This window comes from Alternaria alternata (genome assembly GCF_001642055.1).
Source record: "Alternaria alternata strain SRC1lrK2f unplaced genomic scaffold CC77scaffold_33, whole genome shotgun sequence".
NCBI classification, from domain to species: domain Eukaryota; kingdom Fungi; phylum Ascomycota; class Dothideomycetes; order Pleosporales; family Pleosporaceae; genus Alternaria; species Alternaria alternata.
Genome location: NW_017306222.1, coordinates 71,808 through 99,684, shown reverse-complemented (window position 1 = coordinate 99,684; position 27,877 = coordinate 71,808). Strand labels below are relative to the sequence as shown.

Here is a 27,877-nt window from a genome sequence, read left to right as displayed (position 1 = left end):
CGTGTCGCGTGAAGGCCCGAAGCTCCCACGACGTCGCCCCAGCTGCACGCACGTTAAATTGCCCTAGTCAAGTTTGCTTCCACTGCGCACAGTACGTCGCTCTTCTGACATCCTCAACACGCCCACATCTGTCCACCTACAGCTTGCGACTATCTTTGAGAAGTTGGCCGGCTCATCCATAGGCAGATTCTATCAGCGCCCAACGCCATTGCATTGACTTTTCTGCTCTACGCTCCCCACCAGACTTCCGTCGTCACGCTGGCAGACCTACTCTTCTCCCTCTACACCACTGCCTAGGCTACGGTAGCCCGCAGACCACCTGTTGCCGCCCACTTCGGCTCTTCTATGCGTCGAGAGGACCTGGTACGATTTCTGTCCAAGCCTGCGAAGTGAGTCGTTGTCTCCGCGTGAAGCAGTGTGCAAGACATCCAAACGGCCAGCGCTGACCTCCACAGGCCTCGATAACACCCACCACGCCCTCCAACCCACCACCAATTACCATATCCTCTTAAGCAGATCTCCTCGTCTGCTGGACCCGATACTTGCCCAGGGTATCGGAATCTGGTATCGCGAGGACCCCCACGACTGCCACCATTTCCCGGCGCAAGGCCTCGTTTATTCCCCTCAACGCCCGACCTCCCTAACATCGACTACGGTCGGTTACCCTATTCTCCATAAACTGCTGCTGGCACACGCCAGCCTCGCCTACTCTTTGCGACCCGTGGGCCACTTCTTCTCAGGCGAGCACCGCATTGCTTGTCTGAGCGAGGTTGAGCTGCACATAGCTTCATAGCTAGCCACCTCTCACAGCCTCTGTACAAACTCGGCCAACAAACACACCTATCCTATCCGTTCTGTGCGCGCGACAGCCACACAATCGAGAGATGGTCGCTACTGAGATTCCTCAGCACTACACTGCCTCGCCCTCGTCGCATATTGGCACCCCTCACTTGACCATCAACAAGGAGGCTACTATCGATCTCGACTCTACCAACTCTTTCGAGGGTCCCGAGAAGCTCCTGGAAGTATGGTTCAGCGCTTCCGCTACTGAACTGCCTGGACAGGCCGGTCCAGCTGGACTGAAGAAGGTGTCGGCGGATACCTGGAAGGACATGCTCGATCTGGTCAACTGCAAGGTTCTCTCCGTCATCGAGTCTGAGCATGTCGATGCATACCTCTTGTCCGAGTCGAGCATGTTTGTGTTCCCCCACAAGGTGGTGCTCAAGACCTGCGGAACTACTACTCTGCTTTGGGGCCTTACTCGCATGCTGGAGATTGCTGCAGACGCTGGCTTCCCTTACGTTGCCCCCAAGGCATCCGGTATTGCGCCAGCCGCCACACCATACCGCGTGTTTTACAGCAGGAAGAACTACCTCTACCCTGACCAGCAGCGTGGACCCCACCGCAGCTGGCGCGATGAGGTTCGTTACCTTGACGACCGTTTCCAGGGTGGCAGTGCCTACATGATTGGCAAGATGAACGGCGAACATTGGTACCTCTACATTACCGGTCCAGACACCAGCCTCACTCCTCCTCCCAGTCCTGGTGAGGAGAAGCTTGTGCCTGACACCGAAACCAAGTTTGTGAGCCATCCCCAGCGCTTGTTGCGCGAACAGGCCACCGACGAAGAAGAGGACGAGACTCTGGAAATCCTGATGACCGACCTCGACGAGAAGAACGCTCGTCAGTTCTATCTAGAGGACGCAAGTGCGGTTGCGGAAGGTCGCTACATTCAGAGGGCTCGTGAAGCTCGCAAGAATGCCATCCAATCTCTCGGCACTATTGCGGAAGAGAATGGTCAGAGCGAGAGTCTCGGTGGCTCTACTATTCTCAACTCCACTGCCAACACGCACACCTCTGATGACAGCTTCGACGTGTTCGAGCAGACGTCTTCTGACCATTCCGGTTTCAACTCTGACGAGGAGCTCACGTTCCCTGAAGAGCTGACCACCGAGGGCCACACGCTTGGCACTGTCGTCTCTGAGCACTGTGGATTGGCTGATGTCTACCCTACCTCCAAGTACCCTGACGCTCGCATCGACGCTTATCTTTTCACACCATGCGGCTTCTCTGCTAACGGTGTTATTCCCGCTCCGGGCGGTGCTCCCAACGGCTCTAAGAAGGGTTCTGATGCCACGCATTACTTCACTGTGCACGTTACGCCCGAGCCTCAGTGTTCCTACGCCTCCTTCGAGACCAACGTGCCTGCCCGCCAGACCGGCCGAGAGACCGCTGATGTGGTCGAGCATGTAGTCGGTATCTTCAAGCCTGGCAGGTTCAGTGTCACTCTATTTGAGGCCAAGCCTACTGCTGATGAGATGCCTGGCAAGAATGTTGAGAAGGCCAAGAGGATGGAGTCAATCGCAGGATACCGTCGCGTTGACCGCATCGTGCACGACCTAGATGGCTACGACTTGGTCTTCCGTTACTACGAGCGTGACGATTGGAAGGGTGGAAAGCCTCGTCTTGGTGAGATCTTCTAGGCGGGCCTGCAACAGATTTCTATTGTCGGGTAGCAGGATATTTCTAGCTTTTGCGATTGTATTTGTTGCGTCTTTTGTCTCGCGTTGCGACACAGTCACTACAATGTCTAGCCAGCGTTTGGTAGGATGTTTGGTCAAGTTCCTAATTAAACTTCGCTTTCAAACTACATATTTCATCTCGCAACTTCACAATACTTACAACCTTAAGCGCTTGTTCTTCTCCACTGAAAAAAAGACATCCAGGTAATTCCTGAACCTTACGTTGTCCACTTCTGCGCAGCATTTGCCCTGCTGTCCCCACCCGCTGCAGCCCTAGCACTTGTGCTTGTTTGTTTCATTTTCATCACCACTCGTTGCAAACGCGGGAGAAGTATGGTGCCAGCCACTCGCTGTCTGTCCTCTAGACACCGCTGCCTGACTCTTATCGCTCTCAACATACCGCCATTTGCCTTTACCTATACTTTATCATCATCTCGTTGTAAAGGCGGGGTAGGTAAGTAACCTATTGCATTAGGGGTGAGAGACAGATCCCCGACTATTTGACCGCCTGTAGGAGTAGTAGCATGTACTATATAAGTTTGTCTTCCGTGGGTTGAAGGTTTAGATTCTTACACTCCAGTCTACCTATCTACAACCTCCTTACTCGAACAATCATACTATCTCTACTTCTTGCGTATCTACTATTATTTGTTATCGTCGATATGTCATCTTCGCGTGCAAAACGCCCTGCGAGAGCATTGTCCGACATGAAAGATATACCGTTCGATCTCGACAACGACGATTATGATTATGTTCCATCAGACGGCGAAGACAACGAGCCGATTTTGCCAGTTCGATCTCGAAAGCGTAGAAAGACAATAACACCAAGCGTGTCTGTCCGTGGAAGACGGGTACGTGACAAAGTATCTTTCGCTTCATATCAGTACTAACTGTGTATAACTAGGGCGACTTAAAGGGTAATCACGACCTGCTTAGAAGTTCGAGCGTGAAAGAAGTGAAGGAAACCCTCCATGCCAAAGAACAAGAAGAAGACCGGAAGGTCAGAAAGAAGTACGAGGCCAAGGCAAAGAGCGATGTTAATGTTGCAAACGCAAAGAAAGAGAAGTCTGAGCTCGAGGTGCGCATCTCTTGTCTACTCACAGATCATCTTTCTAACCAACAACAGATTAACTATGGCTATGACTTTGAACTTTATAGCAGTACTAGTGCTAAAGGCACAAGCGAATGATGGTTTATTTACTGCGAATCAGCTAAGTCAAAGCCGGAGAAGATCTTTATAGCTAAGGAAAAGGTCCCTAAAGACCAACTGCTCTACGTCAAATAGAACAACTTGACTAAGAAAGAGAGAGCACAGCACAGCAACTTATTCAGGAACTATCTTCACGCCTCAATTCCTAGGTTTACTTCAAGAAGAAAGACAGCGTGATGTCCTCCTCACCTTGATTTTGGTAAGGCCACATGAACTTGTTCCTCTAACTTTCCCTCTTTAACATCGCTGACCACACAACACAGACATGCTTAATTTGTTATCATTCATTTTATAACCAGCGATTTGATAGTGCGGCGGCACGGCTTTCTGTTTGGAAACTCCATCTCACTCCATCTCAGGTTTTTCTTGTTAGCTGCGTCTTGCCCAGCAAGAAAGGTACAACCGAACTAAGCACGGAATCTATTATCTACGCTTTGCAGAACATCTCTTATAACTAGCTAGTCTTCTTCTGTACATGACAAACTAAAAGTACCTTTACCTTTGCTCCCTCTGTAACGTGACTTCTCTAGCTTGTTTAAGATATAGATGCATATTCTTCTCTCTTTATATAGTAACGATGTTACTCACAAACAGGCCTTAGCTACGGTGTCTTAACAGAGACTGTCTTTCGTTCCTTGCTGTGTGACATCACTGTCAAAAACGGTTAGCAATGTTGTAGGTAACAGTATAGCAGGCTCACTCGTAATCTTTACAAACGAAAACGACAGATAACCACAGTGGATCAGGCTAGATACCGGGTGACGATGCTATGCAGCAGAACATGGGAATGTGTTTCCGCAACTGCATGACAAGCTGCAGAGTCTGACACTGCGAGTAGCCACGCATCACGGCGAATGGGCATGATAGGGTTGTGTGATTGAACAAGGTATGGTAAATTGCACCAAGTCAGGGTGCCTGCGCGGTATCTTCAATCAGCGATGTTGACAGCCATTATGCCACGAGAAGGTTGAGTGAAGATGATCGCTCAAGACATTTACTCGTTTCAATCATTACAACGGAAAGATCATGCCATGCAATATTGGATCGGCTTCATATACATCTATCATACACTTCACTTTCCAGCACCACCATTCATCCGCTCAAGTGCCTCTCTAACCTTTGTTACAGCTTCCCTCGCTGCCCTCCTCTCAGCAACGCTTTCATCCTCAACATACTCCTTTCCTCCATTCCTGATGATGAATCTGACCCTTTCCTCTGTACCTTTCAACGTACGTCTCCCTTCTTCTCTCAGGGTATCCTCCCACGATTCTCTAGCACCTTCCCATAGCTTCTGCATACGGCGAAGAGAGAATGTGAGACCAAGTGCTGCGACAGCTGAAGCCTCGAAAACGGAGAAGGAAGATACTGAGGCGTAGAGGAGTGCTGATGCAGCAGAAGAGAGGGACGTCGTGCTGAAGGTCTGTAAGATGAGTCGTTGAGCGAGGGCCTGGAGAGGCGGGACAGTGTCATTGATGAGCTCTGTGCGAGCAGCAGGAATGTGATCAGACCATGGCATCGGCTTCCGGACATTGGTGGAAAGGTCCGTTCGTGGATTCTCTGCTGTCGGTGCTGTTTCCTGCGTTGTCACCTCAGGGATGTTAGCGACAGCGAGGTGTTGGACGTCATCTGGGAATCCGGCTTGGTTCATGCGACCGGCGAGGTAGATGCTGTTCTTCTCCGCCGAGATGAGCCATCGCCGTTCGAGGATCTCAGAGCTGATCATTGTGACATCGTCGACACGCCAGAGTAGCTTCCACCAAGCCAGCTTGTGCCAGTTCTTCGCTGTGAAGGCTTCATCGAGCTGATCGCGGAGCTCTGCATGAGACTTTTCGGCCCAGGTTTCAAGATGGCCGACGATAGACCTTGTTACATCTTGTTCTGTTGGAACGGAAGCGATTTGCTGTAATCTTGTAGCGTCTTGTTTCGTGATGCTCGCTTCCACATCATCCGCTATAGAACTGATAAGTGTCTTCATTGGTGGTTTCAAGGTGCCTGTAGCCTGGAGATCTTGAATCAGCCACTCCGACAGCGTGGGCAAGCCGCTTTTGAACCACCCCCGCTCGTATATGATGGAGTTCTGAATCGATTCACGGAAGCTGTCGAGTGCCTTTGTGCCGACCTGAATATTGATAGGGGCGCTTGCGGTATGAGTGTCTTGTTTCGCCTCTTCCGATGGCGCGGGAAGGTCAACAGCCATCTTCACGACCTCCTGCGCCTCTTCCAATCCATCCGCCGAGAATCTTCCAAACGCAATCGCACTGTCTAATCCTTCTCCCAGTACCAATGTCTTATGTACTGGGTATGGGACCGGTAGTCCTCGTGCAGAAGTGGCCTGGAGTTTGGGAACCAACAACGATTCAGTAGAGCTCTCCGTTGTCATATGAGGTACGGATCTGGCGACATTAACGTTAATGGTAGACACGAGGACCTCTAGGTTGTGCGACTGGAGTGTTCGTGAGGGTATTGAGAGGACTTTGTAGAGGGGTGAAGGCGTGTGTGCATCGGGGTCATCGCCATATCTGTACAACAAGCATGTTAGAGACTGTGGTATCTGCTGCGACAGTAGGAGTGCACATACTTTAGTAGTACCGCCCTCTCGTTGCCATCGCTCGTCTTCACAAGCTCCTTCTCCCACTGCTCTTCAGCACTCAGCGGATCTGCGAGCAGTAGCCGTGCAAGCTGCTGTGCACTTAACTGACTGTTCAGACCGAGAACTGTATCTCGTCAGTTGCTAGCTCCTCGAGTTGTACTGCGCGTATACCGTACCAGCAACTCTTGTGACGGCATCCTGCGCGGCGAGACCCCGCAGTGCCAATTGCAGCCTGCTGATATTGACATATGTTTCGGCGGCTCCACTGAGCGCGGACAGCGCATCATACAGCTCCTTGTTCCGGGGTGGGATGTGCGGGCGCAGATTTATCGCGGTCGGCGAGACATGTGTCGATGCGGAGCGCACGCGGAGGATCGTCGAGCGTGAGGTGAGGACATTGCGACAGCGACGCGCAAGCGGGAGCCGATCAATCGTCCCTGCCTTGCGAAAGATCGTCAGTCGCGGCACTGAGGCCACCCATGGAGGCATCGGGCTTGAAGTTGAGCATTGCTGTTGAAATGTCCATGTTGACGTATGTCGGCAAAGCTAGCTTCGGCCCGGGCCCGTGCGCAGTCTGCTCACATCACGCTTGCACAACGAAGTCGATGCGCTTTGTTTTGATAGGGATGTGATTTTATTTGATTCAATGAGAAGTCGGCCCCTCTGAGGTTGAGCAGTCGACCGACAAATTACTACCGTACTTCGTAAGGTGATACCTCTAGGTTACGCTGGTCCACATACGCCTACGTGGTATACTGATGACATTTGGTGGCCCGCCAATACAGAAATCAAGAACCTAAACATCCTGCTGTGTCATAGCTCGTCTATCAGCCTCACTCTCGGATCGCGAGCGCTTGAATCGCGCCTAGCTTCTCCGGTTGCGTCCCGATCCAGATGACCTACATCAGTTAGCAGGCATACAACATGTCGAATTAAAAGAACACTTACATGCTAATACGCCTTGCGACGGTGGCGAGCCCCTGGTCGTTATCGGCCTCCTTGGTGGCCTTCTCGAGAGCCTGCTCTCGGCTAACCTCCTGAGACTTTCGTACCTCTTCGTGGCTTGGCGGGAGCCTCTCGTTCTGTAGATCAACCTTACGGGCGTCCTCGAAGCTGTGAATGGCCTGCTTGATGCCTTCCGCACCAAGCATGAGAGTACCCGCGGGGAGTCGACCACCCGATGCTGTCTTCAGCTCAGTAACGCGCTCAGACTCCTCACGCAGCACTTGGAACACGCGGGAAAGTCGACCAATGGCCAGAATCTTGTTTTTGATCGCACGTCGCTTGAATTCGGTGGATTCGGGATCGAGACTGGAAAGAGGAGGCGATGATGGTCCGGACGCCAGAGAGCTGGGTGTCTCTTCCTCGAGTTCCTCCTTGGAGCAGGTGTTCAAGATGGCGATGAGCATGTCGGTAACTAGAGCTTGTTAGTCCAAGTCCTGCATATGGACAAGTAATTTTGCTTACTCTTCTCGCCAACGAAGGGCAATGACCATGTGAAGACGTCCATAAAGTTGGGCAGCCAGTAAGGGTGAGGTGTGCAGTTGAACTGTCGGATGTTCATGACGTTGTTCTCGTACTTGAGAACTGCAGCCTTGTTGTTGTACACGTCGAGGTAGTTCGGCGCACTGAAGATTGTCATGACACTAGGGAAACCAGTTGTCCGTGTTTTCCTGTACATTCGGTATCCAGCATCTTGAGCCTCGTGCGCGCGAATAATTGACAAGAGATTGTTCTTCTCGAGGAAAGCGCAGGCAGCCGGGTATGAGAAGAAGTATGAGCATCCACGAACGTGGTTGTGGACGAAGAAATCGTTGGTCTTTTCCTGACCAAACTCCTCGAGAGGATCGGCCCAAAGAATGTCGCACATGAGGCCGTGGGTGGGTGGCTCGCGGAAGCGGTCAATCTGACAACGTTAGCAATTGCGCTGTACGAGGAGCTGTTTTGCGTACGCTCTTCAAGTCATCCAGAGTGTGTAGCTCAGGGCTCAGTCCACCGTGTATGCACAAGAACTGCTTGTTCATGACAGCGGCTAGCGGTAATGCGCAGAAAGAATCCATGCATGCTTCGTACACGGCCTCGGAGTACTTGTGCTTGCACTCGAGCTTGAAGGTGAAGTAGTCGGTCAAATGGCGGCACTCGTGGTTTCCTCGAAGTAGCCAGAGCGTGTTGGGGTACCAGATCTTGAGAGACCAGAGGTACAGAACGCACTGCGAGTGTCAGCCAATGCATATCAGCCGTCCCTTCGTTATCCTACCTCTATACTGAAGTAGCCGCGATCGACGTAGTCGCCCAAGAAGAGGTAGCGCGTCTCCGCTGGGTCGCCACCGACTTCGAACAGCTTCATGAGATCGTAGTATTGTCCGTGAACGTCACCGCACACGGTAATGGGTGCATCCATCTCAAGCATGTTGGGCTCCGACTTGAGAATCTCGGTACCCTTCTTTATGATCCATAGCGCCTGTTGCTCGGTCAAGCGACCTTCACGGTAGAAGTGCTGCTTCAGGAATTGGATGTTGGGCTTTGTGCGATCTTGGGGCGAGAAGAATTGCTCGTCGGTGGGTGGGTGGAAGGCGGGTGCTTGTACGTCTGGGGAACACGGCACGGTTAGCTGGCTGCATTCGTCTGGAACGTCGCAAGAGCGCAGGTCATGGCTAGAGAGTACGGCGGGAGGCACAGATTGAGCATACCTTTGCATACACGCTCCTGTGTGCTCACTTGGTTTCCATCTTCCATAGTATGCAGGGTGAAGTCGATCTCAGGGAGCGGCTTCTTCTCACGCACGGCGCGAATAGCATTGTCAATGTACTGGGACTGGTCGACGTCCTTTTGTTGGTTGTCCATGTTGGGCAATCTATGCAGTCTATGCAGCAAGCCGTAGGGTGTGAGCACAAGAAGACGGTGGAGGTGAAGGCAGCGAAGTAGTGGGGCGAGCGCAATGACCGCTTAAGCTTGAGTGGCGGCGGCGTGCGAAACGAAGGCCTCGGCGCGTTCTAATTTCTGGGGCCTGACAGCACGAGATGGCAGTAGTCAAATGGCCGGAGTGAGAATTGTCGTCTGGCTCGTCGCGTGCTCGGGTGTGCGCTGGCGACAGGAGCTTAGGGCTGAAAGTGGGAATCAGAGGGGAAGTCGCCGCCGGTCCCCTTGGCTGTTCCCTGTGTGCCTGCCACCCAATCACAAGCCCGCCATCCCAAGGACGTCATAAACCGGTGAATAGCCTCGTGGTCGACCTTGGCTACACACGCTCGTAGCCACAACTGATGTGGCTTATCAAACTTGAGATGAGACAGTTGAGACTCGAGATAATGTTTATGGTGAGCCCTTGCTTGATTGCCATGCGCATCATCACCAAAGACTGTTGGAGATTCGTAACAATGAGGGCATACTCAGGGAATCAAGCGAGTCACAAAGATCAAGCATGGGGATGGTTTTATAGAATGAATGAGCGATATATTGTGTTTTGTACAGTAGGTACAGGGTATGTTGCACTCGTAGACACGAGGCTGATCACAGCGCTTCTCTCTAAACAAGACAACAGGGCATGCCGACTCGATCTAGAGCCGGTCATGAAAGAATGGATGTAACAGCAGTAAAGCAAAGAAGAAATTCACGAGCGAGACCAAAAGTGTATCTGCGCAACGTGAGAAGGTATATCAACAAAAGACCCAAACCTATCCCAACCCATGTGACAACCCGATCCGAGGGTGTCCCAATCCGTGTCCCAAACTCCAAGTATTGCATTTCATAGCCAACGGCTGAGGGTATGTAAGACTGTCCAAGACGTTCCAATGCCCATGCAAAGCATGACCCTTAGATGAAGAGAGACGAGCCGTGGCGGCGGTGGAGGTGGGCACGAGGGAACTTGAGTGATCGCTTGAGGGAAGCCGTAGCAACGACAGCTCCGGCAGAGCAAGACATGCCGTTGGCAAGGGCTTGAGGGACGGCACATCCGCGGTTGCAAAGACCGAACTGGTTCTCGCCAATGCATACAACAGCACCATCGTTGTCACAAGGAGTGCAGTCACTGCCGCTGGCGGGAGCACTGGGAGTGCTGTTGTCGGGCACTTGAGGAGTTGCGCTGTAGGCTGGTTGCTCGGGGACGCTGCTGGGCTGCTGGGCACCATAGGTGGGAGTAGGTGCGGCAACAGGGGCGGTGGGCTCAGCTGCAGGGGCAGAAGAAGCACCGGGAGCGAACACACCACCGCCATTGGAAGGCAAGGCAGCGTATCCAGAGGTAGCAGCGGGAGCTTCGCTCGACGCAGGTGGTGCGGCGTAACCAGAAGTGGCAGCAGGGGCCTCGCTCGCTGCGGGTTGCGAAGCGTCAGGCTTGGTGGGTGATCCCATCTGTCCGTTACCAGCGCCCATCTTGGTCATTGTCGAGCAGCCAGACCCACTGACGGTGTCACCAAGAGTAGCACCCTGTCCCTCGATAACGTTGTGACCCGGGTCAGGGTAGTTGAAGTCCTGGCCTTCCGACGTGGTGCACTGAGTGGCTGGAAGGTTGGCAACGAACATGTCAGGAAGAGCTGAAAGCGCTTCGGAAGCACTGGCAGTTGAGGCTTTGCTGGAGCCACCACCAACTTGCAGAGGAGCACAGTTCATGTAGAACTCACGGTTACCAACCTTGTTCAACCAAGTCCAGGCGAAAGTGTACTTGCCTTCGGGGATGTTGTCTGGCATGGTAACGGGGAAGGTGGCTGCTCCGTGGCCGTTGGGGTCCTCAGGAAGGTTACCAGTTACGTTCGATGGGCAGCCACCGATGGCACTGGTAATGACTTTCCACTGAGACGCCTCGGTAGGCTCCATATCGGTTGTGATCGAGAATTGGCAGGAGCCACCACCGTGAACAGCAGAGCCCTTGAAGGAGACTTCCTTGGTCTCACCAGCATTCCACTGGTTCATCTCAGTCACATCGTAGACACCAGCACGCTGCTTGCAGGGAAAGTCGCCAGGCTCAAGAGGGGAGCTGGTAAGGGTGTCTTTGCCGTATGGGACTGGGTACTCGATGGTCATGTGCGCGGAGGCACTGGCGGCGAAGGCCACGAGGAGAGTTGTGGAGAAAAACATGTTGATATTCGAAAGAGTGACGTGAGAAGTAGGTTTTCTCGGTTGGAAATCGCTAGACCTGCTGAGCGACGAAAGGAATGTGATGGCTGTGGTTGTCTTGGGTTTGCGGATCAAGTGGTACTTGATATAGACAAGAAGAGTGTTGAGTCTAGCTCTTCGGTAACGCACAGCTGTTGTAAAGAATGTGATCTGCCACTGGCAAGATATGCAAAAGCAAAAGAAACAGAGAAGAAGTTTGGTACTGCTGTGGATAGCCTGTGATGAGAAGGAAAAGGCAGACGGAACCGTGTTAGGTTATATAAGGATGGTCGTTTCTACCCACATGGCTAGCCTGTGGCGGTCGGGAGGGACTCGTACAGCAGTGCAAGGACTCAGGAGCCTATGTCCGGCGGATCATCGTGAAGAAGCATAGGCTATTCGACGAAGCAAGGCTTCTCTTGCAACGGTTGACGGGCTTCTTCCGGCTGGCGTCCCCCTCCCGGTTTAGCGGCAGGGGGACGAGCTCAGGATAAGTGGTGTTACATCAAAGTCCTGAGCTCTCGGCAGGCACGATACCGATACCATTGGCCATGTGGTCATGACAAGAGCATTGTCCATGAAACAAAAAAGCGGAGTGCGACTGAGATGGGAAGGTATTGGTGCGAGGCTATGGCCAGGGGCCCGACGTCAGGTTTGAAGTTTGTGCCGGAGGTCTGTGTGTTATGCAGGGGAATGCCGAATCCTGGCCTATCGATAACTCGATAGCTGGAAGAGCTAGTCATGGTGTGGAGTGGCGATCTCTTGCTAAAGCTGAAACGATCGGCATCCTTCGCGAAAGTTGCTGCGGAGCCTCCTATTGGCAGGCGTGCTCATCTACAGGCACACCGGGCGTACGCCTATGGCTTGACCGACAACAAACCAGCTCGCACAATCGTGACTCTTCGCAGGCTACGCAGAGGTTACTTACCGCCGTGTTTGCGACACAGGCGCCAGGCTAGATGCTAGAGACTGGAATGCCGCAGACGGTCAATTATGACAAAGACGTCTTTAATTGCAGGCCCTACGGGTGACAGGCCGCGTCGATGTCATCGAACTTCATGCGTCGCAACCTGGGTATCCCTCATGCGCAAGGTCTTTTTCTGGGCCTCCACCTTTTAGCCGTCACTTCTGTTACTCTCGACAATATTAGACCCTGACTATTGGCAGCCTTCGATCTATGCATGGTTCATAGCGGCGAACGCTGCTAATCTGGGAGATCGACTCAATGCAACTGTCGTGACCTCGTGTTATTCTGGCTGCGCCACATCGTGAGCGACGTCCCTTCGGCGTCGGCGTCGGTGAAGATGAAGTGTGGCGGATCCAGGAATAAGGAGAGTGTGGCTGTGGCGTCAGGTTGCTCGCATATCGTGACCCGGCGGCAGCGACCCGTGGGTCTCGCTCGCTACCGACACGCCGTCGACATCAGCTCGTGATGGAAAGGCGCCGTCGCCTCCAGGCCCTCATCGCTCTAGTGACTGATTGGTCATATAACAACTGCAGCTTGTTTCACCAAATTGCTCACGCGCAAACAGCCCACAGACAGTTTACTGGCAGGAAGCTAATCTGGTCAGGCATTCCTTTCTTCCTAAAAGTTGATCAGTGGAGACCAAAAAGGCTTGAGTGGCTTTGTTTCGAACGACCCATGAATAGCTAACACCAGCTGCGAGCTGGAGACGCAATCAGCGGGAAACAAAACGATAGCATATCCTGTTCATTGTGACGCTTCATTGGGCATTTCAGTACTGCTGCCCAAAGGAATTGAAACAGCGCGATCGGTACGAAGCATCCGAGGCTAACACAGCCTGTCGAGTGAGTGCAGAATCTGTGAATGAAACCTGAGGAAACGAGCGATGACAGGTGTGGCCCTCCATTCGCAATGAACCAACGTGATGATCGTGGGGAAATGCCTGAGGCAAGAATAGCTTGGCCTCAGAAGTGACAGCGTGTATCAAGTGATCATGCACCCTTCTCGCAAACCACATTTCAAACAATTTTTGTCGTCCTTCTTGCATTTTCTAAAACACTCACTTATTCTTTTACACATTCGCCTGCTCCGTGCAGACGCACCCTCGGCACTTGCAACAGCCCAGTAGTCTTCTCCGAGTGCACGAACGTTCCAAGGTTACTACGCGTCATCATCTTCTCCACACCTAATCGAGCTCAAATCTCCGTTTCACGGCTCGATCCCCGCAGGAAGAAAATTTGGATCACCGACAGAGTTGTTAGCCTTCGGAACGCCTCTCACAGCAAGTCGACGGCTGGTTGTCATCTCTTGTCTTGACCACTAAGAGAGCAGCGGAACGATGCTGCCAAGTTGCGTTTCCCTTTGATAGTTCTTGAGATAGATCAACAAACGCGGTCAGGAGCTTAAGATGGCGCTGGGCAGGGCAGGCACGTGTTAGAGTGTTAGCCTCAGGGAACCAGTTAGACCATACTTTAGGTGACTTCAACACGCCCTCTTCACCTGTACCTTATTTGGGCACCACGTTTCTCGGAAGATAGCAGGTTCTGTTATCCGCAGGTAAGCTAGAGATCGGAACGGCATCCGCGCGTACGGCTCTATGTTTGCAGCGTCGCTCCCCTTGGACTGCATTCTCTTTGTCCTAGTGGTGTATGTACAGTTGCGGCATGAACCGGTCAACTGACTAAGGCAGCAATATGCCGTGACTATTATATAGACCGCATAAGTAGGTATGTTCCAAAGCGACGATGATAGAAAAAGAAATTGTGTACTCGTCATTCGTAAACCTTTCCTGTTGAAGATCTCCCATAATTGCGGAACACATGTCTAATCATACTTATGCTTCGTGCCCCTCTTTCACATGCCTCGGGTCTGCTGTATTCTTGCTGCGCTATTTTGTTTTTGACATCTCGCTTTCGACGACTTTCTAGTCTTTACATCTTGACTTACCGCATTTGCCGGGATTTGGGATCTTTGCGTTATTTGTTCTCAAACCAATCACATGGCTCTAGCTCTACTGTCTTGGAAGAACTGCATGTTGTACCTACGGGTTAGAGCGTCCTCGTGCTTATGCATAGACGTCGCGTTGACCTCAACACCAAACCCTAGCTTACTCATACGAACTTGCTTCGGTCCAGAATATCATGTTCATGCCTCAGCATGCCTTGGTTTTTGTTCTACCATGGATCAATCACATCATCATAAAAGATCTTTCAACGATAATTGCGATATTATAGTACTAGAAGCGTAGCAAGCAATTCCTATCCATCCATTTCGTGGTAGGTCTTCCCGAAATTGCTTATTAGTTAGGGTCCGCCCAACGAGCCCTTCCGGAACGAATTAACCTTCCGTTCCAACCAACTAGTCTTCGACCTGACTCGCACAAACGGTGTCTTGTCAATGCCGATGTGCACATGTCCATCTCCCCCAACGTAACTACCATATCCGTAGTGTGAGCCCAGCCCATCAAGATGCAAGGCACGTCCTTTTCTGTCCAGATGCGAAGTTTCTTTCATGTCTTGAACTGCCGCGCTGGCAGCGAACAGGCTAATGATCGATGCGATAGACGTAGGCATTCGTGCAAGATACTGTCCTGGTCGGCGCAGATACACCATCACTGCGATGATTGCATAGACGCCGAGTATAGCTTCGGAAATGATAAACATGGAAGTGGAGACGAAGAGCCTTCGCTCCTCGACTATCGTCCAGCCTTGCACCTGCGGTTCATTCGCCTTGCTGCGCGACACGAGCAGCTTCTCCTTATTGGCTCCGAGCCAAATTGCAAAAAGTCGTGAGAATGCCTTGCCGAGAGGAGCTTGGATATCTTCTAGCGTCGGAACCGGTTGGGTTGGATCGACGAGCCGTGTGCTGTTTGATTCGCGACGAGCGAAATAGTTCATAGCATCTCCTGCGTTGCTGTCGTTGTGCCAACCGCCGTCGGTAGACCTGAAGATGTATCGATTTGCTTGCCCAATTACGTTGACTGGGTCATTGCTGAATGTTTCTTCCGGCGCGTCACCTTCTACCTTCAGATCAGCTACCCTTTCTTGCAGTCGACCTGTTGCATCGACTTGTACGGTTGCACGTCCCGTGACAATCCTCGGCTTACAACGAACAAACACCGAATTGCTTTTGTCCAAATCCCTCTCTGCAAAATCGCCACAAGATCCATCAGGTGCTCTGATCCAACCCATAATTACTGTTGTCATACAAGCATCCTTCTCTTCCTGAGTGGCATTTGCGTTCGCGTCAACAACGAAGACCAACTCTGTTGCACTGGGACCACGCTGACAGGTACCGTTGATCTCCAGCCGTGGCTCTGGACTACTCGGTCCCCACAGAAGCGTTGGTGCTACTTTGACTGGACATATCGCTGTGTCGGCGTCGGCGGAATTTGTGGTGTTAAACTCAGCCTGGATGTTCGACCCGTCGCTGACGAGTCTGGCGCTGTAATCTACACCAAAGTTGAGAACTTTGCATTCAAGCCTAGCACCAAGACCTGTGGTCTCAGCGCGGTAGCCGTGCCCGTTCGTCGCATTTACGTCTGCCGTACCGAAGTACGGTAAATAAAGCATACTTGCATCAGTCCATGCGGGTAGAGGGGTATTCTGCGTAAAGTTAGATTCGGCAATGAGGAATTGATCCTGCGAGTTGCCGCCACGGTAGGCGCCTGAAGGTTCAAGGGAGCCGAATTGGTCCCAACTCTTGGGACCAATACTTCCGTTCACGGAGACAAACTTCAGCTCAAATGGAGGGTTGAAGCCTGCAGAGTACTGTATGCTTATTGAATCCTGGTTGAAGATACCTGCGAAAGCAACAGCTAAGACATTGGCAAGCAAAACCATGAAGCAAACTGCTGCTAACACAAAATGCTTCGATCTCAGGGCCTTCAAAACTACCAGTTGGGGAGGCAGAGAGCTGTAATTGAGATCAATTGACTTTTTTGCAGGCGCGTCGCAGCCCTGAAGTTCCTCTATGGGCTGCAGCATACACAGGAGGCGGTTGATGAGAATCCACATTGGTTCGATAAGTGTAGCGAGTGCAGTCGGAATATAATTCTCCAGGAGATTTTGCACGAGTTTGTTTTTCGATGGGAGAGCAAGACCGTCCAGTTTTGCTTTGCCAAAGATTACACCAAGCGCAATTGCGAGTCCAATGAATAATCCAATGAAGGGGATGGAAGTCCAAAGACTGAACTCGATAGGTCGAACAGGCTTAGCAATATTCCGGGTCGTGCTTCGTCGTTGAGCCTGAGTGATTGGTTGCTGGGCTACTAAGACAGAGTCTGTAGTGGGACCAACTTCGACTATAGTGTGATACTGGCCGTCATCGTCAAGCCGATATCTCTTATTTCCAAGCTTTTCTTGGACTTCCTCCATGGTACAACAGTCGAGATCTTCGAAATCGGCAAGTAGGGCCTCGTTATCCGCGACAAGACTCATGATGCTCGCTATGGTGCTCGGATCTGAATGTAACTTTCTGGTCCTGGTCACTGATAAATATAGCAATGCCAATGTCGCAATCGAAATAACGCCGAGGAGTCCTTCCGCAATGTATGTGAATACCGGTTCGATGACCACGGCCTGAGTTGAATATTGCTGTTCACCCGTGGATGGCTCAAAAGTCTTGAAATCACCACCGAGAATATCCACCATTGCGCGCGAAAACAGCAGTCGGTAGGCATCTGCATAGGACTTACTCAGGACTCGCCAATCAAGATACGCATCGAGTGAGCGATCGCTGACAGCTAGAGATAACCCAACCATCGGTTGAACAAAACCGCCACCAGTGGGACCAGTCCCTACACTGATGTTCGTTGCTGCGACGCGCTCTAGATAATCTGGTAATGACTTTAGCGGTAGGTTGTCCCCCCGGACTTCGTAGCCAGAACCTCCATTCATCTGTATCTCCAAATATGTTGCGTTGAAGAGGTCTGTCGGGAGTGGCTTTTTCTCGCCCCAGAGTGTGACAGATATCGGTGACTTGGTTTTTGCATCGACTGTGGCGTTGACACGCTGTTGGTAAAAGGTTGGCTCGCAAAATATTGCTGTGACGTTGTTCGGTGGGTCTGTCTCTCTTTGCTAGAAGTTGGCGTCAGCAGGTTCGACTTATGATAAGTGCGATGTGTTGCAGCGCAACAACTCACCTTGGTACGACTAAATGCGGCATAGAACGTTGAATTGCGTTCCGGTGGACAATGGCCATCCAAGGAGTAGTCCGCATTGTAGCCATTGTAGTAGCCAATGTACATGGCCATATAGTCCTTCAACTCAAGAAGCGGGGCATATATATTCTTGTTCTTGATATATCCTTTAGTGACGTTCCCTGAGAGCCCTGTCGTGACATTGCAACCACCGTTGCTTTTGTAGAGAACAGATCCTGGAGTCATATATTCAGCATCTCGAATGGGCGAAGATACCTCGCAGTAGAGATCAACGCTGTACATGGTGGTAGTTGTGGTCCAGGTACCCTGGATGGCGATGTCGTCTATGCCCATTGACTGCGAAGGTCTGAATGGTGCTAATGTATAGTTGCGTGCCATATAGGGCGGCAAAGTCTCATTTAGAGTAGCAATACCGTATGTAGACTGCGAGTAGCGGAGTGTTAAGTTGGTGGTTTGCTGGTTGGCTGGCATGAAGGAAGTCGAGACCGCGAATGGTACCTCGGACGAGCGTTCAATTGTTTCGACAGAAAAGATGCCTGCTTGCACAGGTACTAGGCCCCATGTAACGAGAAGAATAGCAAACGAAGCCCAGAAAACAGGCCAGTGCCTATGAGCGTTAGTCATGCCCGTCATCTGACCTGTTCAAGATCCTATGGCCTTACCTACCCATCTTTGGCTGCCTTGAACGGTACTAATGGCAAGAAATCGAATGGATACTGTAACAACAGCGAATCTTTCCCCAATGCGCCGAATTCTTTGCTCAGCTGATAGTACGGCTCCATGCGTTTGGTCTCCAAGTCAATCCACGCCCAATAGATGCTGAAAACGACAGCAACGATTGTGGGAAAGTACAAATACATGAAGGCATGGCCCAATGGAAGGTCACTGATGCGAGGTGCAAATATGACACCGCCATCTTGCTGGCTTTGGTGGAGGAAAAATTGTAAAATCGCGATCAACGACCAGCATATCGCCGTCGTCAAGATGAGAACTGGTGCGCGCAGCGCTAGCGGCTTCCAAGTCTTGGTACCTAGCATTCGTCAATCGCCGATAACCTTGAATAGTTCAACAGTTGATACATACTCTGATGCTCTGTATGACGCGCAAATATTGAAACGATAGTTTTCGGTTTCTTAGGTCCTGTAGTATCTGGAAAGTCTGATCGCGCCACAGGCGCTAGGCTAGCATCCATGACGAAGAAAAGAATACGCGACGAGTAAGCAAACAAGAACCGCAATACAAGAAACACAAAGCAACGGGAGTAGATTCAGGCATTCTACACGTCGAAAGGATAGATACTTAACGGCACCATCGTGGAGCATAAGCGCCCCCAAAACTCACAGCGCGAGACTGCGCCGCATTGATGGATGTCACCCAATCATTTAGCGACCGCAATCCCAATTCGGATAAGAACCACAACGTCGGAATGGGACAACTGCGGGTAGTCGACGAGCCTCCAATGCGATGCTCGAGATGTGCGGGAAGTGGATCCATACTTTACTGCAAGAGTAGAAATGCAGGTACGGGTGGCTTTATTTGCAACACATTCTGTAGATCTGCTAGTGTCGCGGTCTTGGCTTTGCCGCTCATCGCATTGCGATATCTGACAACTATGCAACAAAAGTGGAAGGCTCTCATAGTCTGCAGGCTCGGATGCTATATTAGGGAGCGTTCGCGTAATGTCCAATGTCGGCACTCAGCGGAAAGCCCCAACTTCTCGCCTCCTACATGATGTGAGCAGTAGAAGGTGCGAACGCGCATATGAACTTACCACCATGTGCGGAAACCCACAGTTGATATGTCGATACCTAGATCTCGCAGTGCGCTAGTATCTAAATGACAATCGTAAGGCCTAACAGTACCATCTTTCGGTTCTTCGTCAGGTTTGAAGGGTTCCATATTGTCGAGGGGCAACCCCATGATGTCGGCAAATGTCTGGCAAATTTGCCATTTGGTCATCCGGTCTTCGGAGCTGAATTGGAGAACACTTGGTAGTTCACGGCTCCTGTATTCATCGTCAGCACTGGATGACTAGACGCGCACAACTATCCGTAATTTGAGCGTAGCTTACGTGGTTGCTGGATCAAGATACAGCTTCGCTATATCACGACACACTCGACCAACATCTTGAGTATTCGTAGGATATCGAAGCGCATAGTCATCAACTTGGATTTTTGGCTGGCCTTGTTCTATCTGTTGAGCGTTCCACAATTGCGACATGAGCACGTTGACTGCACTGTCTTTTGGCTCGTCGCAAGATCCGTAGAGGACTGGGACGCGGAGAACAACGACTTTGTTGTTTGCACCAGTCCTGCTGGCAACGTCAAGGACAGCTTGTTCGCCTTCCAGTTTACTTTGGCCATACCTGACGAATCTTGTCAGTCTAAGTTGGCACAACAGCCACCATACCCGGGACTTGTCATGTGCCATGAAGTGGGCATTGGTAGACGATCCAAGGTCCTCGTATTTACCATAAACTTCGTGTGTCAGATCTGGACTTACGCATTCGGTGGGCTCGGCGCCGAATCTGGCTTGTAAGGAGCTTCTCCAGGTTTCCCAGCAAAGACATAGTCCGTCGAGATGTAAATGAGAAAGATTCCTCGAGAGGCAGTAGCTTCAGCTAGAATCCTGCTTGCGTCTACGTTCAGTTTCCTCGCTGCTTCTGGGTCTTTGGTACAAGAGTCCGGAAAGCGGTTGGCAGCGCAGTGGACGACGACTTGCGGGCTGACTTCATCGAGCACCCTCAAGATCTCGTCTTGATTCAGAATATCCAGCTTCACTACATCTGGCGAGGTGATACGACTCAGCCCGGTGCCGATTGATTTCCAACCGTCTAGCGAGAACTCTCGTTGCACTTGACGGCCAAGCAGACCACTAGCTGCACTCTAGGGTCAGCTAGCAGTAGAGCACTGGTGAAGTCTGCTTTACCTCCAGTGATCAATGCTGTCTGTACCATTCTGATTACTTTGCAGACTGACAGGGCTAAGGAGCAGAAGTCTCGGTCGAGCAGGCAAATTGATGGGAACGACGGAGTGGTGGAGCTTTGGCAGCTTCATCGAGGGCGTGGATGCGAGCATCATCACGTGTTAGCGAGACCCTGAATCCCTGCAAGCTCGCCGCGACGGGTCGATTGTCGCGACGCAACAAGCAACCCAGAGTTTACACGAAACAATCACAGCCACCATGTCGACCATAGTAAAGGAAGCTTCCCAGAGCTCATACCCGTATGTTTAGGAAGCTGCGTTCGTGATATCCGCTCACCAAAGCAGTCCCGTCATCCCCAAGGACTTCAACGGCAACCAGCCAAAGACGATTCGCTTGTTTCCCCTCAGCAACTACACATTCGGAACCAAAGATGGCCAGCCCGAGGAGGACCCTTCGGTGCTCGCTCGGCTCAAGCGGTTAGAAGAGCACTACTCGGAGCATGGCATGCGACGAACCTGCGAAGGCATCCTGGTCTGCCACGAACACAACCACCCGCACATCCTTATGTTGCAGATCGCAAACGCCTTCTTCAAGCTGTACGAATTGTCATCGCCTATAACTGTTCTGGCTGACGTCATATAGACCCGGCGACTATCTCCGTGCTGAGGACGACGAGATCGAGGGCTTCAAGGCGAGGCTGAACGAGCGCCTCGCACCAGTCGGTACCCAATTCACTGGCGAAGGCGTCAATGACGAGTGGGTGGTTGGCGACACATTGGCGCAGTGGTGGCGACCCAACTTCGAGACCTTCATGTACCCTTTTATCCCTGCGCATGTCACCAGGCCAAAGGAGTGCAAGAAGCTGTACTTTATCCAGCTTCCGCGCAGCAGTAAGTTGACCTGCCTATCCTCCATGTTTTGGCCAATTGCTAATGTTTCGCAGAGGTCTTGAGTGTTCCGAAGAACATGAAGCTCCTCGCCGTTCCGCTATTCGAGCTCTACGACAATACCGCACGATACGGCCCACAACTCTCAGCAATCCCTCATTTGCTCTCGCGGTACAACTTCGAATTTGTCGACGAGGACGGAAACGTCGCAGCGTGCACGCCTGGTGTAGGTCCACCTGAAGGATACCGACCTCAGACCAAGGTGCTCGCAGGTGGAGATGGGGAAGACACCAGGATGGAGCAGAACGGAGATGGAACAGGTAGCGATATCACTCTCTCGTAGAGCGCTCTCTATCGCCACTCTACTCTCTGTGTTTTGTCTTGCTAATTCATACCCGGTGTCAGGCGTTCCAAGAGCGAAGGCACTTTGACGTGGCTGCTTTGGCCACGATGCCCGTGTTTTGACAGAAGGGCTCGATATCTCTGTCATGTCAATTTGGTACATATATCCGCGAGCGATGCACACACCTTCAGTCGCTACTACTGTGCGAACGTAGACGTGATGCTGGACTGGTGTACAGCTGAAAGCAGAGCTCTTCCGAACGAGGGCTCTACACGTGCTGTATAATGCAAGCTGCCATACGATACCGAAAATGCACCAATCAGAATGCGATATTGCGAACTTTCAGGCTTTCCCAATGTCGGCTTTGTTCACTCGTGACTCGAAATCGCGCAATTGGGGTGTCCTTCTGTGGTGAACCTTGGGTCGTTTCCCAATCTCTGCGACACCATACGCTTGATTGGTTGGCGACTCATACAATCTTAGGTCGTCTTCTGCTTTCTTCATCTACATCATATGAACCATGACAATGCTAGCGGTCGAACTTGTATGAGATTGGCTCGACCGCCTTGCGCTGGGGCTTTGCTGCTAGTTTACCAAAGATCTAGGAATCCGCCTCGAGTCGCCTTCATATAAAAGGCACTGGATTGTCCCACCGTCTTTTTCCTACCTCGAAAGACAAAGACTGCCTCCCGTCTTGTGCCCGCTGATCTGATCGAAGGGATCCTCACACCAAAGTAACCAAGACCCTATAGTTCCAAAACATTGCGTACTACTCACCCCTACTACAGCTTACTCCGTGTCGACTAATCAATCCAGGTCTCGACGAAAAATGCATTTCATCGTCTCCGTCTTTACCGCCGTGGCCGTCTTAGCCACGTTCACGATCGCCAGCGACGATGGCAACCGTATCGTTTGGCACGAACGCCCAGTCAGAGAGCAGTGGGGCTGCGTCACCACTTGCAGGGCTTCCTTTGTCAAGAACACCGAGTTCTACAGGACACAGTGCGCCGTCTGCATGGATAGGATCAGGAACACTGTGTGCCTTGGCTGCGCAGACGCCTTCAGGGCTGGAAGAAATAAGCACAACACGGACTTGATTTGCAACAGATGCCGTCATATTTGTACGTATTGTTGTACAAACCGCGTATGAGACACACTGACTTTGTGCTCGCACAACTAGCCGACTACGATTCTACTTCCGACTTCACAGATGACTCGATGTCGGACAAGGAAAAGTGGGAGGGTCCATCGGATCCCTAAAAAGCTTCACGGGAACCATATGCAACCAATTTTGGTAGCGATGGCATTGCTCTGAAATGGTGTTCCTACATCCATGGTTGTGGTAGAGAGTAGATTGGTAAGGATTAGGTGGATAGGGATTAGATTGGTAGCGAAGTAGAAACAAAAGCTATCGCCCATGAAACTTTGGGCACGAAACCCTGACTGAAGCGAACAACCCACGAACGCACTCTTTGTTCTTGGGCTTCCATTCGATGCCTCTGCAGTTACTTCCACTATGAGTCGTGACCTTGCATTTACTATAGTGGTGGGATTATACGTGAGTCGATCTCCTTTAGAACATGACAGTTGACTTACCCGATTGAAGATTTGTACCATGCGATTATAGATCCGACGTTCCGAAATGGGATGCAGCAATCTTGACCAGAGATAAGATTCATGCTGTAGGAAGGGCCGTCTCTGATCCCGCATTCGAGGCCAGTGTAGACCCATACCTTAGCAAAGTTTGGGGGCAAGACACCCGCAAATGGGCCGGCGGTTTGATAGGGTATCTCGGCGGCGACTGCCATCGTCGCTGGCACTGGTAGTGCTTCTGCAGTTGTTTCGGGTGCAGGCATGGCCAGAGAAGTGATCACCAAAGCGCTGAGGCCGACAAAGAAGGCGGAGAAGTGCATCGTGGCTCTATGGCTGGGTGAGACTCTGAGCTGGAAGTTGTTGAATTTGTTCCCATGGCGGTCATGGAATAGAGCTGAAGCCGCGCGTTATATACACGAAGCCTGCGATATTTCCACTACAGCGCTTTCCACATGCGGTCGGAGACAATGAACGTCCTTACGGCGAAAGTCATCCAAGTCATGGATGGACGCCGGCTACGCAAATCATTCTTGGATGTGTTTCATAGCCTGCGGGTTTGCGACCAGTGTGACCAAATCTGTGCGAAATGATATTGTGGTCAACAAAGACTTTTCCTCATGTGTCCAGCGTGTAGGACGACCTTGCATGGTAATCGTACAGTCCTTTTTTCCACACGTGACATCAATACTATATGCAAAACTGATCACAAGTACAATATCGCCATTTGGGAAATCTTTCTTTGCTGCGCGTGTTCCACCATGTGGTGTGTAGCAGTCAGTGTGGAATACCGCTAGTAGACCCAAGACGATGACAGCGCATGCGGCTAGAGTACCTGACGATAATCACATCCCCAAATCAGCCGTGCGTGTAGGACAGAGGTGTCAGTAGTCAAAAGCTAAAAGATCTTTGCTAGCTTCATGTAACCGGCACGGTAGCACTCACCTCTGAACTAACCTCACTACAGCTCATGTATCCAGTTCAACGATAACTGTTCCATCTTCCATGGATGAGGTTGTAAGCCACATCTTTCTTGATTACAATACAAGGCCAGACATTGTTTGCGTGTTTTCAGGGGAAAGCGAGTGTCAATAATTTCACGAGATCATATCGAGCTCCAGGTCAGACTGTTCATCAGTACGACAAGATTTGTTGCAAAGCGAGCAAATTACAAATTTCCACCTTCTCGGTAAACGTAATATACATTATGCTACAACAGACATTATATACTAAGTACGTAAGTAAAAGAGAGACTCGCGGGTGAGGTCGACATAAGGAAAGATTCGAAGACGAATGGTGCATAACGAGCGTTGCGACATCCAGTATGTGGGCTCAAAAAAACAACGGCAGCCTCATGGCAGTACGATCTGCACGGTCCTAGCAATGCTAGGAACACCCTCCTTTGAGATGACAAAGACGTAGTAGGAGCCTGGAATAAGAATACCGCTGTCATTGGGCAATGTAGCGGTGTACGTGCATCCCTCGCCCTTGATGTTTGAGAGTGGCACTCGTCGCTGGTCGGTGTTGACTGAGTGTGTGACGCTGCCGATGCGAACCAGGGTGAACTTGAGACCTGGTTCTGAGGTCTCGACTTGGATAGTCAGCTCGCCTCCAACTTTGACGCTTTCTGCGCTTAAAGAGCGAATGACAGGACGTGTTGCGGGAGTTCCGTCAGTATTGAACAGGTACGGCGGCGAGAAGATTTGGCCATCGGCGTGGTCGACGAGTTTGTTGCAATTGGCGGAGCTGCGGCCGACTCCCTGGGCGACGTAGCAGAGACCGCCACCACCGCTGAAGACACGTCCGTCGGCTAGCAAGATACTAACCGAGTGATAGTTGCGAGGTACGGCCTGTGGGGCAAGGACCTTCCAGGACTTTGTGGCTGGGTCGAAAAGTTCCGGGTAGAGAGCTCCATCGTCATCTGTGAACACCTTCGATCGTTTTTGGCCACCACTTACAAGGACCGTTCCGTCAGGCAAAACGACCGCATTGGAGAAACCGCGAGGATAGGTCATATCCGCGACACGCTCAACCCTTGCAGGAGAGTTCGGCTCGTCAATGGTAGTGATGTGGGCCCTGGCGTTGGCATCTGAGTCTGTGTAGTCAGGAGCACCACCAGCACTGAAGATCTTGCCGGCGACGGCATCGTACATGACAAAGATACCGCACATCGCGTCATCAATTGGGTCACGTATACCAGCGGCGACTTGCGATCCGGTTCCCTTTGTGCCATACCAGTTCATAGCTTTGCTAGGACCGGCTTGGAAAACAGAAGCGTTCTTCCAACCAAACAACCACGCATGGTTGTCTTCGCGCCAGATTCCTTCATGATCGGTCGTGAGCATAGCCTTCATCCTTGCGTTTGGCAATGCTGTCCAGGTGTTGGTGGAGGGATCGTAAACCTCGCCGTCTTTTCCCTTGCGGGGACCAGAGTAGGCACCTCCGATGGTGAACACGCGATTGTCGGATGTCGTCGTGGATGATTGGTAGCCACGGGCCATCTTCCTAATTCATATCAGTACCATTCTCTGATGACAATATTTGAGGAGACGTACATGTCGGGGGCGCGAGTGAAAGCATTCGAAGCTGGATCGTAGAGACTGGCTGCAGAAGCATCTGACCCTCCTTGAATCAAGAGCTGGCCATCTTGAAGACTGCTCATTGCAGGACAGAACATGTCGTGGTGAGTGTTGCTGACTGTACGGGCCGAAACAGCTCCACTGTGAAGACTGTCAGCATAGGCCGGTAACCTAATGTCAGTATGGCTTACGTATTGAAGTTGTAGTCCGCAAACTGGGTTCGTCCACCAGCACCACCGAAGGCGTCAGCTCCCCAACTAGAGAAGACGAGAAGACGTTGTGAGACAGGATACTCAGGAACGACATATGCGGCAACAGGGATGACAGGCAGGCGAATGAGATCTGACCATTCACCGTCTTTCGCGGGCGCGGGCGCGACGTTTAGACGCATCACATCGTAGCGTTTGTCGGTCGACCAGATCAAAGTGTTACTCCGTGAGTCGGCTTTGATGTGGCAAGCCATCTTTGCCGAGTCGTAAACGGCTGCGTTGCACGTAGCCCAGTTGGCACACAGGTAGGCGCAATCATCGAAAGTCCTTATACCCTGCCATATCTTTTCACTTGGTCCGCGGATATCGGTTCCTGGACAGATGCTGTATTGTTTCTGGTATTACAGTATTAGTTTGTGAAAATATGGTGTCTCCTTTCGAGAAAGCGAAAACAGACTTACCCGGTTTCTATGATAAGTCCACTCGTTGTGAGGGCAACGAGCGATGTTGACCTGCTCTGCTTGGATGACTTGGAAACGGTCATTGGCAACCCAAGTCAGGCCAGTAAGATCTTTGAAGTGGCAGTCTTTCGTCCGGGTATCAAAGACTGCCTTGAAACAGTCCATGCTCTGGTCGCAGAGTTTCGCGCATGCTGTAACCGAAGTAACTCGCTTTATTGACGTCGAAGGTCCAGTCAGATCGGTACCAGGACATACTCGATATCTGATACCTTCCGCTCCAGTGAAAACATCGTCAGTACCCGGGCAAGCATTAAGGGCGTGTGTAAAATGTAAAAGAGTGGCTGCCGAAAGCACGACGAAGAGATTGCGGACCTGCATTCTGGATACGAATTCAGACAACTGGCCTGAAGCAAGAATCGCAGTTCTGGCGTCAACTTCCTATATACTCGTTCCAGCTATGGTCCTGTACTTGTGACCCACACATAGTAGTTTGCAAAAGTGGATACCTTTGAAACAAGCGGGAGGATTGTAGACTTAACATCATATAGGGTAGCGTACTACTGAGATAGGAACTGTTCGTGAGTAGCTACCCTGTATATGTTCACCTATATATCGTATTTTAGTATGTTCGATAGCGCTAAAGGCTCCAAGTCCGGAGCTGCCAGGGGTTCATAGCAACGGTAGCGGGCCGAGACACCCAGCAAGGTTAGTGGTGATGCCACTATCGGTATGCTCGGCCTTCCTGGAGTCATGTCGTTGACTGCGCCTCAAGGAGATGCTCGAAAGGATCGCGGTTGTTTTGTCGTGATGTGGGGTGCTGCAACGCCGTAATGAGCTATTAGCGAACGCAAATGCGTACACCCGAGACTGACACAAGGTCAGAAAAGGTATGAATCTTGTCTCAGCTGTCGCTATGCCATAGTCTATGGCGAAGTACACGTCCTGAATAAGTGATCGAAGTATTACGGCTTCATACAAGCCAGCCGGCTGATGGCTGGTTCCCTGTCAGGCTGCTTGAAACGCCAAGGCTATCGCTCCACTCCACCCCTGCGCCCATCAGGGAGACGTTATCTACAAAAAAAGAACTCCAGTTGAATAACCACCGTTAAAACTCTGCCCCTGTTCTCAGCGCATGAGATATCGAGAAACAAGTCTATTGAAAATACAGTCGCAGACCCGCACGGCTTTAAAACGGCTCATGCAAATGCGCCGTATCATGATAGTATGGAGTCGCGACCGCGATAACAACACTAGACGAGCAAGTAGTAACAGACGTCGGCACATGACCTGGGGTACACGAGATAGTTGAGATACGCCGTTGTAGATGCGGATGGGGGTGCCGGAACGTTGG

At 51.4% G+C, this 27,877-nt stretch overlaps 10 protein-coding genes across 10 annotated transcripts; 4 read left to right on the top strand and 6 right to left on the bottom strand.

The window, feature by feature from the left end:
* Positions 1-884: 884 nt before the first annotated feature.
* Positions 885-2,483, top strand: CC77DRAFT_1035713 (S-adenosylmethionine decarboxylase; the record flags this gene model as incomplete). Its single annotated transcript, XM_018526954.1, has 1 exon — positions 885-2,483. The coding sequence occupies one exon, from the start codon at positions 885-887 to the stop codon at positions 2,481-2,483; it is 1,599 nt and encodes a 532-aa protein (XP_018379702.1).
* Positions 2,484-3,184: 701 nt separating this feature from the next.
* On the top strand, positions 3,185-3,711 carry CC77DRAFT_1014093 (hypothetical protein; the record flags this gene model as incomplete). The annotated part of the gene is made up of 3 exons (XM_018523876.1): positions 3,185-3,373; positions 3,427-3,600; positions 3,649-3,711. The coding sequence occupies 3 exons, from the start codon at positions 3,185-3,187 to the stop codon at positions 3,709-3,711; spliced, it is 426 nt and encodes a 141-aa protein (XP_018379701.1).
* Positions 3,712-4,747: 1,036 nt separating this feature from the next.
* CC77DRAFT_1100061 (hypothetical protein) lies at positions 4,748-6,811 on the bottom strand (the record flags this gene model as incomplete). Its single annotated transcript, XM_018530045.1, has 3 exons — positions 4,748-6,251; positions 6,311-6,446; positions 6,499-6,811. The coding sequence occupies 3 exons, from the start codon at positions 6,809-6,811 to the stop codon at positions 4,805-4,807; spliced, it is 1,896 nt and encodes a 631-aa protein (XP_018379700.1). The 3' UTR covers positions 4,748-4,804.
* A 455-nt stretch (positions 6,812-7,266) lies between these two features.
* Positions 7,267-9,166, bottom strand: CC77DRAFT_949198 (Metallo-dependent phosphatase; the record flags this gene model as incomplete). The annotated part of the gene is made up of 5 exons (XM_018535242.1): positions 7,267-7,739; positions 7,790-8,228; positions 8,275-8,532; positions 8,580-8,911; positions 9,013-9,166. 5 exons carry the CDS (start codon positions 9,164-9,166, stop codon positions 7,267-7,269), a joined length of 1,656 nt encoding a protein of 551 aa, XP_018379699.1.
* An 853-nt stretch (positions 9,167-10,019) lies between these two features.
* On the bottom strand, positions 10,020-11,492 carry CC77DRAFT_568662 (hypothetical protein). Its single transcript, XM_018532251.1, has one exon. It carries the CDS (start codon positions 11,387-11,389, stop codon positions 10,133-10,135), a length of 1,257 nt encoding a protein of 418 aa, XP_018379698.1. The 5' UTR covers positions 11,390-11,492; the 3' UTR covers positions 10,020-10,132.
* Positions 11,493-14,674: 3,182 nt separating this feature from the next.
* Positions 14,675-18,724, bottom strand: CC77DRAFT_1014089 (hypothetical protein; the record flags this gene model as incomplete). Its single annotated transcript, XM_018523875.1, has 4 exons — positions 14,675-17,449; positions 17,515-18,139; positions 18,199-18,562; positions 18,616-18,724. 4 exons carry the CDS (start codon positions 18,722-18,724, stop codon positions 14,675-14,677), a joined length of 3,873 nt encoding a protein of 1,290 aa, XP_018379697.1.
* A 403-nt stretch (positions 18,725-19,127) lies between these two features.
* Positions 19,128-20,570, bottom strand: CC77DRAFT_568645 (NAD(P)-binding protein). Its single transcript, XM_018532250.1, has 5 exons — positions 20,461-20,570; positions 20,035-20,410; positions 19,604-19,897; positions 19,304-19,537; positions 19,128-19,256 (listed from the first exon to the last, which is right to left on the bottom strand). The coding sequence occupies exons 1-5, from the start codon at positions 20,486-20,488 to the stop codon at positions 19,229-19,231; spliced, it is 960 nt and encodes a 319-aa protein (XP_018379696.1). The 5' UTR covers positions 20,489-20,570; the 3' UTR covers positions 19,128-19,228.
* Positions 20,571-20,715: 145 nt separating this feature from the next.
* On the top strand, positions 20,716-21,687 carry CC77DRAFT_948979 (cleavage and polyadenylation specificity factor, 25 kDa subunit; the record flags this gene model as incomplete). The annotated part of the gene is made up of 4 exons (XM_018535228.1): positions 20,716-20,756; positions 20,802-21,053; positions 21,100-21,347; positions 21,401-21,687. 4 exons carry the CDS (start codon positions 20,716-20,718, stop codon positions 21,685-21,687), a joined length of 828 nt encoding a protein of 275 aa, XP_018379695.1.
* Positions 21,688-22,363: 676 nt separating this feature from the next.
* On the top strand, positions 22,364-22,895 carry CC77DRAFT_568544 (hypothetical protein). The gene has a single exon (XM_018532249.1). The coding sequence runs from the start codon at positions 22,517-22,519 to the stop codon at positions 22,835-22,837; it is 321 nt and encodes a 106-aa protein (XP_018379694.1). The 5' UTR covers positions 22,364-22,516; the 3' UTR covers positions 22,838-22,895.
* Positions 22,896-24,585: 1,690 nt separating this feature from the next.
* On the bottom strand, positions 24,586-27,377 carry CC77DRAFT_568367 (galactose oxidase precursor). The gene is made up of 4 exons (XM_018532247.1): positions 26,527-27,377; positions 26,048-26,460; positions 25,833-25,997; positions 24,586-25,782 (listed from the first exon to the last, which is right to left on the bottom strand). The coding sequence occupies exons 1-4, from the start codon at positions 26,902-26,904 to the stop codon at positions 24,630-24,632; spliced, it is 2,109 nt and encodes a 702-aa protein (XP_018379693.1). The 5' UTR covers positions 26,905-27,377; the 3' UTR covers positions 24,586-24,629.
* Between the last annotated feature and the right edge of the window lie 500 nt (positions 27,378-27,877).